The sequence below is a fragment of the Oncorhynchus tshawytscha genome, linkage group LG16 (genome assembly GCF_018296145.1).
Source record: "Oncorhynchus tshawytscha isolate Ot180627B linkage group LG16, Otsh_v2.0, whole genome shotgun sequence".
NCBI classification, from domain to species: Eukaryota; Metazoa; Chordata; class Actinopteri; order Salmoniformes; family Salmonidae; genus Oncorhynchus; species Oncorhynchus tshawytscha.
This window is the reverse complement of record NC_056444.1, coordinates 68,660,041-68,670,650: the sequence shown is the minus strand read 5'-3', so window position 1 is coordinate 68,670,650 and position 10,610 is coordinate 68,660,041. Positions and strand designations below refer to the sequence as shown.

Below are 10,610 nucleotides of genomic sequence, written 5' to 3'. Positions count from 1 at the left end.
GGTATAATACTGTAAGAACGGTCCATGTTCTGAATTCTGTCGCTGTACATTTCAAAAGTGCTAAACAAATAGTTATATTGACTATGTCCGACTGAGCTCGATCATTGTCTTAATCGAAATTACGGATTGTCTCTTATCCCATAGTTTGTACATCTCAAATGTCACTAGAAGCCACATTTGTGTAAGCAAGTCAGCCATATCAGATATGTTTTTTAAAAAGGCAGTAAATGAAGCTGAATTAACTGTTTTGCTGCCAGACCAGACTCCACTGATAGCCAGGTGTAGCAGTGGTAAGGATTCACTCCATGGAGCTGAAAAGTAAGCTCTCCTGTTGGGACAACTTTATGTAGGCCGTAACAGTAGTGGGCACTGATTGTCACCGTTATAATGCAATTACTGTATTGTTTAGTTGTGTTGTGTAGTGGCTTTGTTGGCATGCATCTACAATATTCCCCCCCCCCCACTAAAAATAACATGCTAAAATCGCAACTGCAAATCAGATATGATGTATTATGGAAACACTGGAAGTGAACAAACAGTACCTTGGTTAAAATTTCTTTCTGCAGATTACTTTACTGCAGAAATATCCAAGGTGTGTCCTATTCTCAAATATGAATAGGCCATCATGATTAGGCAATTCTCATTTGCTGTGATGAAGCTGAATGATGTCTGTGTGCTGTGTGTGCTGCTGCTGTGCAGTGTGAAATATTGTGCAGGTTTAGTGGGGCGGCTGATTTATTGTGCAATAATGCCCCATTCTGCAAAATGTCAACTGCTCATTTCAAAAAGATTTCGGTCGGTTTATGGTGGGGGGAGTTTGACCCTGTCCTGTCCATGACGTCAAGCTTCCTCGATCTAATCCTCGAGCACTGCATTCAATAAACGCACGTCTTGGATGGGAAGAAGATAAGCAAATCCTGCTAGATTGGTTCAGAGATGGTGAAAACAAAACAAGTGGGCAACTGTTTCTGAAAATCAAGGTTACGATGTATTTCAACCGGTGTCCTTTCTCGCTTTATGCGTTATTACGGCTGGAGCGGTGCTGATGATGCGGACGCCTGATGCCTGGACCATTGTTTTAGGCCTAGCCTGTTAAATGTAGGCTATTCTGTAGCCAGATACGGACAACATTTCGTAGGCTTTCGAATTGATGCTTCTGGAATGATAATGGCACCCTGTTGAAACTGGACCAATGTGTATGGACACTGATTGGTGTTTTTTTCTGACACTGTGGATCCATATGAGATAGGATTCTAGGCTATACCTACAGCAAATACATTTAAACAGCGTGCGCCAAATGCTCTATCGACGTAGTTGTGTAGATATGCCTTTGTGATCCGATTCAACTTTACATTCATGAAGAAAAGGTAATGAGGTAATGGTGATCTGGAAACGGTCTTGCTCGTGTTTATTGGCCTTATTCCAAGGAATCAATTCATCTGTAATCTAGGTACATTTATAGGGAAAATTTGGATTACCGCTTTTCGTGTTCACGGCAGACCTTGATTTAATAACAATACAATTAAGGCACGCGGTGAATGCCAAGAGAGGAATCACCTTAACGTCGATCCAAATCATTAAAGTAATTGTATTTTTAGGCAATAACAAATATCAACGTAGTTATTAGTCTACAGTGGTGAGAAACATAGCCTACTGCAACTATGAGCTCGTGGGATGAAACACTGGACAAATAAGTAAAGGTAAGGTAAAATCAAGACAGATTTGACCTCCCTATTTTAAGTAAACAGATAGCTTTGGTTTTATGTGTTGTGAATTATCTACAGTTCTGTTTGTTAAATAATAAAGCCGTTTTGGGGTTTGGACTATGCCATTCGTTTCAGCAGAGAAATGTTTTTGACCCTGGTGTGATACAGTTGAAGTTGGAAGTTTACATATACTTAGGTTGGAGTCATTAAAAATCGTTTTTCAACCACCCCACAAATTTCTTGTTAACAAACTATAGTTTTGGCAAGTCGATTAGGACATTTACTTTGTGCATGACACAAGTAATTTTTCCAACAATTGTTTACAGATAATTTCACTTATAATTCACTGTATCACAATTCCAGTGGGTTAGAAGTTTACATGTACTAAGTTGACTGTGCCTTTAACAGCTAGTTAAATTCCAGAAAATGTCATGGCTTTAGAAGCTTTTGATAGGCTAATTTACACAATTTGAGTCAATTGGAGGTGTACCTGTGGATGTATTTCAAGGCCTACCTTCAAACTCAGTGCCTCTGCATGACATCATGTGAAAAGCAAAAGAAATCAACCTTTTATTTAATTTCACCTTTATTTAACCAGGTAGGCTATTTGAGAACAAGTTCTCATTTACAACTGCAACCTAGACCTAAGAAAAAAAAGTGTAGAGCACAAGTCTGGTTCATCCTTGTGAGACATTTTGTGGGGGTGCTTTGCTGCAGGAGGGACTGGTGCACTTCACAAAATAGATGGCATCATGAGGGGGGGGAAATGATGTGGATATATTGACGCAATATCTCAAGACATCAGTCTGGAAGTTCAAGCTTTGTCGCAAATGGGTCTTCCAAATGGACAATGACTCCAAGCATACTTCCAAAGTGGCAAAATGGCTTAACAACAAGGTCAAGGTATTGGAGTGGTAATCACAAAGCCCTTACCTCAATCCTATAGAACATTTGTGGGCAGAACTGAAAAAACATGTGCGAGCAAGTAGGCCTACACACCTGACTCAGTAACACCAGCTTGTTCAGGAGGAATGGGCCAAAATTCACCCAACTTATTGTGGGAAGCTTGTGGTAGGCTACCTGAAACATTTCAGCAAAGTTTAACAATTTAAAAACAACGCTACCAAATACTAATTGAGTGTATGTAAACTTCTGACCCACTGGGAATGTGATGAAAGAATTAAAAGCTGAAATCAATCATTCTCTCTACTATTATTCTGACATTTCACATTCTTAAAATAAAGTGGTGATCCTAACTAACTTAAGACAGGGAATTTTTACTAGGATTAAATGTCAGGAACTGTGAAAAACTAAGTTTAAATGTATTTGGCGAAGGTGTATGTAAACTTTTGACTTCAACCGTATGTCAACATCCAGTATACTTTAGGCACCACTCTCTCTTATCTAAAAGAATAACAGGAATGGGTTTCCCCCCAAAGGGAAACAGGGTTACAAAGGGAAACATACCTTAGATGCAGACGTGATGACCTCACTCACAATGGAACAAACCAAAAACACTTACAACAGATAGTATACCTTTAATAATGACCATGATCAAATCTAAGAATGTGATAGATAGTGACCTTTGATACAATGCATATTTAATTCAGGGGTGACTTAAACGTTTGTTTTCTACATTTATTTTCGTAAATGTTCATATATTATCATGAATCACTTCCTATACCATTATATAAATCTGACTCCCTCAATAATCACACTCCCTCTCAGTCTTTCACACTTGCATACAGACATACACAGTACAGCAAGCCCCCCCAAAATTAAATAAATCACACAGATACCATAAAGACCATTCTCTGGGTTTTCATACACTTGACATTAAATCAGTAACATTAATTATAAGGATACACATTTCAGGCTTCTCAATTAGCTTTGCCAGTACATTAAAGCTTAACATTTCTGAGGATGAAGTGGAAGGGTTATAGCAAGAAAAATATCCACATTTGAATTCCGTATGGAAATGACAAGGCGCAGAAACAAAATGACAGGCCAATCTTGAATTTAAAAGCAGTACATGCTACATTTTGTCCCCAAAGTGACTTAAACAGGGACCCCCATTGTTGGAATAACAGGGAACAGAGACATGTAACAGATATGATAAAGGAAAGACATGATTTAAAATAAGGGAAAAGACAATCGTATTGTCTGGCTAAGAACCTGAACTGAGTGTTTGCATTTCCACCCCATCCAAAACAAAGCGAGGGACCTTCCTTGAGAGTGGATGTTCTAGACATCTTTCCTTTGAATCTTTTTGCTGACACACTTGAGGTACAGTAGAGCAAATATAATTTAATTGACACTGTTGTCAGAAAGAAATGCTAAGGCTCCACTCTGAAAAAATTTGTGAAAACATCTCTTCCACATAGTTTGTCACAACAGTGATCAGCCAAGTGATACATTTTTAAAAAAACATTCACTTTATCCATAATATCAATCATTTGCAGAAGCTTTTTGGATAGACAATCCTCTACCATCCACAAACCACTCTCAGATGGACAAAGGCAAAACAGAACACTTCTTTTGATTATGCAAAATAAAACTGTTCCATGTATAGTTATCAAACATTTGTCAAGATTCTGTTGTCACATTCACTCTTCCTAAATCAGAACAAGCAATACAAGCACTTAAAGTTTCTCCAACACTCACACCACAAGTTGAACAGTCACTGAATATCAGCAGCATGTTTTTTTAAAGACGTGCAGATATTTGTTAATCATAATTAAGGATGTGCATGTATAACAAATAGGAGACCAGGGTTAAAATACAGAATATAGAACACTAAAAATGATGAAGCAATTTGATTGGTGCACACAACTTGGAGACTGGGAACCAGACCAGGAGCAAGGTGGCTCAAAGTTTGATGTGGGCCAAAGTCATCAAAATTAAATAGAAAAAGAAATAAGTTACAAATTTCTTTATGTCCTCTTGTTTTTTATATGACCTAAATTTCAATATGTCCATCCAAGTACAACCGTTGATCAAGCTATAAGGAGTGGTCTTCTATTGTGGTTTACTTCGGTTTTGGTGTTCCTTGGTTGGGGAGGGGAAGAAAAAACAAAATGGTTACCATTAGAAAACAGTTAATAAATTAATAATCTTCTACCCCACAACCATGGTATATTAGTCCCTTAGAGACATAGTGTAGAATGTCAATAGGCAGAAGCCAAATAGAAGTGACATTTTAGAAAAGTTTCTTTACCTGATCAAGTCGGGACCCTCGCTGTATTGGAATTGGCTCATAGGTCTGTTGAAAGAGAAGAGGCATTTCGTTATGGTTACACCTACTGCACAAAACGCAATAAAATGGCAGCAAACAAATACAAAACAGTAGACATTTCGCTGTGATGGGACAAAATAAGAAATACAAACTCAGATTTGCATCCCTATGTAAAAGAGATGTTTGTTATGGTTTTTGGATCATTACAAATATTGACGAAACCCATCCTTAATTAATGATCAGTTCAGGATCTTTGCGATCAACAGGAGACGAATGATTGATTACCTTTCTGACAACCTCCTCTTCCTCCTGTCTTTTCTCATAGTGGGAGAAGTCATCAAAGATGGAGGTGGTGTGTTTGAAGCCCACAATGATCTTCAGCACTTGCTTGGCCTTCTCCAGAGGGACCTCCTGAGTGTCCCTGGAGTTGGTCACCGGCTTGTTGTCATTGTTCTCCAGCCTGATGTGCCTCAGCTGGCTATTGGGCACGTCCTTCACAAACAGCCAATCCACGTCAAACTTGCCTTTCCACTTGTCCTGCGCCCAGACGCCAGCACTGGTGCCATAATCCACGGGCGAGAGCATCTCTGCCACGCCACAGAAGTGCCCACTGCCATTAACACTGAACAGCAGATAGACAGGGCCTTTGGCACCGATGGCACGAAAGGCTGAGTCCAGACGCTTGTTGCCGTGCTCTGTGCTGCACCAGATGGAGTACTTTATGGAGCGGTGGATGTCGTCCTCAGAGTAGCTCTTGATGATAAACACGCGGCCGTTCTTCAGGTTCCAGTCAAACTCCTTAGGGTTGTAGCTGTGGGCAGCCCGTAGCTTCTCCAGAACAGGGTGGTTCTCTAGACCTGAGCCAGAACCTGGAGGAACACCCCCTCCATTCCCAACACCCCCGACACTAGAGGAACCGCTGCTGTCCATGCTGCCCCCTCCGTAGCCTGGATTACGGTTGCGTGGGGCAACCCAGCGGGTCTGAGGGGACGGGCCTAAGTTGTGGTTCTGGTATGACTGTGGAGGGGGCGGGCCCATGGTCATCTGCTGCACAAGGGACTGGGCAGATTGAATGGACTGCTGAGGGGGAGGGGGGAGACCGTGGGGAAGGTGGGCATGGCTATGAGAGTGGAGCTGCTGATGGTGGTGGTGGGGGGGCAGCGGAGGGGCCACTTTGCTTATAGGCCCCTTGTTATCCCATGTCCCAATGTCCATGTTGTGTTTGATGGGCGGAGGTGGCAGAGCTCCCCCCATGGGCATGCCCGGCTTGGCCTTGGCCTTCAGCAGCTGTGGCCTGGCTGGTTTGCTGGCGATAGCGGCCCAGGATGTGGGCTTAGGAGGGGGCATGCCAATTGGTGTTCCACCGTTGCCTGTAGCAACAGCCTGAGCTACAGCACCACTGCCGCCGATCACAGAACTCACGCTCTTCACACCTGAGCCACTGCCAGACACATCCCCACCCATCTTCAGCCCCAGCATCCCTTGTTCAAGGCTGTTCATACCTGGTGCCTTGCTCAGAGTGTCACTGTGGAACCCTGTTTGGCCATCAGGGACTAGTGTGCCCCCCAGGGAGCTGGGAGGGTAGCTGTAGCTGCCCCCATAGGCTGAACTCTGAGTCTGCTGGCCTTGAGACCCACTGGTACCCCACGCGGAGAAGGCCGGGTTCTCAGGGAAAAAGTTAAACCTATGCGGGTAGATGCTGCTGCCAAGTCCCCCAGGCTGGCCAAACACAGTGTCATGCATGAAGTGGTGGTCTCCATTGCTGAGGGGCGCATAGGGAGTCAGGTAAGGGATAGGGGGGTCGCCACCGGTGGACCAAGGGGCCTCGCTAAGAGGGTAGGGAAATCCAATGGAGGGGGCATAGTAGCTGGACAGGTAAGGGTCAGTCATGGATTGGTAGCTGTTGTTCTAGAAGACAGAAAAAGAGTGTAAGTACAATTTGTTTTTAAAATCCTGACACATTAAACTAAATGTCAACATGACCTACCACCACCAATACTCCAATGACCATTAGCTTATACCCCAAAACCCTGACTTTAAGACTTAAAAGGGTATGCGTGCAGTACTTAGACATCACACATCATCTGTAATGATGTCAATGGAGTAATAATATCTGCTAACAAGGTAGCCAAGAAAACATCCATTCTCCTGTGAGACAGTATTGATTTGTGGTCCTCCCCTGCAGCCAAGTTGAAAAATATTCTATAATGACAAAGATACACACCATGATTTCAAAAGTCACTCACCTGATTGGATTGGCCAGAGAGATAGGGCTCAAAGTCGTTATCATGGACAGTTTCCTTCTGGTGGAGTGAGCCATTTTGCACTGAAACCGGAAAGACTGATAGTAGGGTTATTTTTCACTGTCAAATCAAAATGTATTTGTCACATGCTTCTTAAACAGGTGCAGACTAACAGTGAAATGCTTACTTAACAATACAGACAAACACACAAGTATCCCTCCTTCATTCATGAAAAAACAAGACATGCTTAGTGTATGCCTGCACTCTGTAGTACTGTAACACTTGCAAAACAAGGCATCACTGAAATCATGTCAAAGAATCTGGTGTGATGACTGTTAGCTAGACTATTTTGCGAGAGAAAATTATGCTTGGGTCATATGACTGGGGTTACTTCAGTAAACCTCCAGTAGCAGCTGCAGTGCGTTCAGAAAGTATTAAGACCCCTTGACTTTTCCCACATTGTTACATTACAGGCTTATTCTAAAATTGATTAGATAATTTTTCCCCCTCAATCTACACAAATACCCCATAATGACAAAGCGAAAAACGTTTTTATTTTATTTTTTAGAAATGTTTGCAAATATACACAAAAAAACAGAAATACCTTATTTAGAAAACTATTCAGACCTTTGCTATGAGACACTATATTAAGCTCAGGTGCATCCTTTTTCCATTGATCAAAAGCAAAAACCAAGCCATATGGTCGAAGGAATTGTCTGTAGAGCTCCGAGACAGAATTGTGTCGAGGCACAGATCTGGGGAAGGGTACCAAAAAATGTCTGCAGCATTGAAGGTCCCCAAGAACACAGTGGCCTCTGCCATTCTTAAAATGGAAGTTTGGAACCACCAAGACTCTTCCTACAGCTGGACGCCCGGCCAAACTGACCCATCGGGCGAGAAGGGCCTTGGTCCAGAGTTCCTCTGTGGAGACGGGAGAACCTTCCAGAAGGACAACCATCTCTGCAGCACTCCACCAATCAGGCCTTTATGGTAGAGTGGCCAGAAAAGGCACCTAAAAACTCCCAGACCATGAGAAACAAGATTCTCTGGTCTGATGAAATCAACATTGAACTCTTTGGCCTGAATGCCAAGCGTCACATCTGGAGGAAACCTGCCACCATCCCTACAGTGAAGCATGGTGATGGCTGTATCATGCTGGGGGGATATTTTTTTGCGGGAGGGACTGGGAGACTAGTATGGATCGAGGGTAAGATGAACGGGGAAAAGTACAAAGAGTTCCTTTTTGAAAAACTGCTCCAGACCACTCAGGACCTCAGACTGGGGTGAGGGTTTACCTTCCAACAGGACAACGACACTAAGCACACAGCCAAGACAAAGCAGGAGTGACTTTGGAACAAGTCTCTGAATGTCCTTGAGTGGCCCAGCCTGACCCCAGACTTGAACCAGCGACACTCCCCATCAAACCTGACAGAGCTTGAGATGATCTGCAGAGAAGAATGGGAGAAACTCCCCAAATACAGGTGTGCCAAGCTTGTAGTGTCATACCCAATAAGACATGAGGCTGTAATGGGTGCTTCAACAAAGTACTAGGTAAAGGGTGTGAATACTTATGTAAATGTAATAATTCCAGGGTTTGTTGCAAAAATGCCTAAAATACTGGTTTTGCTTTGTCATTATGGGGTATTGTGTGTGGATTGAGGGAATAAATTAGAGAACAAATGATCTTTCCTACACAGATGATAATAAAACTGCCCGATCTTCTGAATTTCCCAATATGTTTGATGCATTTCAGTCACTTAAAACCATACTTTGAAATACTGTAAAATACTGTAAAATGCACTGTCAGACTGATTTGTAAGACTGTCATAGTCCCAATTACAAAGATAAACATGGTCCGTTGATTACATCACCTTTTTACATGGCTGTGGTCGCAATTTTTTGTATTTATATCAAAATAGGGTAGCAGGCCAAAAAGGTTTGGGAACCCCTGCCCTAGCACGACTTGACTTCTTCTTTGACCAATGTTACTGTATTGCAAGAGCCAGCATTGTATTTACACCGCAGGTGCATTGTTGGTAACTCAGTGCATGGTCTGTGCTCGCGACCCGCCACCGGCTGAGCAATCATCGTCTAGCTAGCAGCCAGCGACAAATATTGTCTAGCAAAGCTACGATAACGTTAGCTACAGTGCTCTTACCTTTAGCGTCTTGTCCTTTTGAAGTCTTCAGTCCCGTGTAATTGGTTTAAATGTAAAAAAAAATATTTAAAAAACATTTTAGCATTCTACTTTCTAGACAACAATACACGCGCACTGAAAATTAGAAGTTCGCTTAGCTACATTAGCTGGCTAGCTAACTACAGATATAAGGCTCAATCTTTGACAGCGTTAGCACATATGAAAGGGGTTAGTAATCATAATATTGGGCGTCGTTAATTCTGAAAACAACTTGCTAGCGCTGGTTAACCACTTTTGCAACAGATGAAAGTTTTCCTAACAATAATCGGAAATGCAGACTTTTAGCAAACCACATTGCTAAATGCTAACTAGCGGCTAACTACCAAACCATTACCCCATTTGAGTAAACGTTAGCTAGCTAGTTGGTAGCATCGCATATCTCAGCAATGGTAACAGGGATGGATTGGACACATAACCCCCTTTTATCAAATTTAAAGGCCTTCTTGACGCTGAATGGATATCTTCCCGGCAAATACAGCCTGCCTACCTGAGGGTCAATACTTGTTGCAGACATAATTCATGAAGCAAGCCACTGGATTTGTGTAGAAGCCTTTCAATTAGACGTCTGTTCTCTCAAAAACTACGTTTTCTTCGGATCCCAGTAGAGTAACGTTAGCTAGCTTGCTAAAAGCAAGTTTTTTCTTCTTCTATATACTACGTTAGTCAGTAGCAAGCTAGCTCCACTGTTCAATTACGCCAGTCCCCATGCGTTTATTTAAATCCAATTTGGAGGTGTTCCGAAGGGTCCACTGCTAAGAGTTTATTTGAGCTTCCCCCCCTCCACCAAATTTCATTTACTGTGCTTTGATGGCCCTATTCACTTCCCCCACTGGCAGGTTCATCCGGGGTCTAAATGAAGGGGATTGACGTCAGCGGCACAACAGGCGCGGTGCGTCAAAGACCAAACGTCGGAAGTAATTCATCTTCAATGGGAGTACCGCGGTAGTCGCGTTTCAATATCGACTGTGATTTTAACCTTCTGCCGCGATGACGAGCCAGCGCGCTAACCAATCGAACGGAAGAGTGTGGGGGACGTCCAGAAACGGGCCGAATTATTTGGGGCTCAATCTACTATATTCAAGGTAAATCTTTGATTATCAAATAAAAACGTGCTAGAGAAATAACTCTCTATTGCAATTTAGATATACATTACGATATTATCTTGACGACTGCAAGTCACTTAGGTAGGCTTACCTGTGCACTAAAGGCATGGAATAGTCTACAATCCA

At 42.4% G+C, this 10,610-nt stretch overlaps 1 protein-coding gene across 2 annotated transcripts; it reads right to left on the bottom strand.

Annotated features, from left to right (window-relative positions):
• Nucleotides 1-3,224: 3,224 nt before the first annotated feature.
• Nucleotides 3,225-10,294, bottom strand: LOC112216195 (YTH domain-containing family protein 1). Of its 2 annotated transcripts, none has more exons than XM_024376018.2 (6): nt 9,869-10,294; nt 9,343-9,367; nt 7,188-7,267; nt 5,227-6,849; nt 4,924-4,968; nt 3,225-4,754 (listed from the first exon to the last, which is right to left on the bottom strand). In XM_024376018.2, exons 1-6 carry the CDS (start codon nt 9,893-9,895, stop codon nt 4,725-4,727), a joined length of 1,830 nt encoding a protein of 609 aa, XP_024231786.1. In that variant the 5' UTR covers nt 9,896-10,294; the 3' UTR covers nt 3,225-4,724. The 2 variants fall into 2 exon arrangements, with proteins under 2 accessions (XP_024231786.1, XP_024231784.1); XM_024376016.2 differs by having other exon boundaries at nt 7,188-7,282; nt 9,869-10,293.
• Between the last annotated feature and the right edge of the window lie 316 nt (nt 10,295-10,610).

Excerpts from the sequence above, each read along its gene's own strand:
- LOC112216195 (XM_024376016.2), bottom strand. The coding sequence starts at position 9,895 with ATGTCTGCAACAAGTATTGACCCTCAG. Across the intron at positions 9,368-9,868 it reads CAACAAGTATTGACCCTCAG|ACTTCAAAAGGACAAGACGC; the intron begins GTAGGCAGGCTG and ends ACGGGACTGAAG. Across the intron at positions 4,755-4,923 it reads GAGGGTCCCGACTTGATCAG|GAACACCAAAACCGAAGTAA; the intron begins GTAAAGAAACTT and ends TCCCCAACCAAG.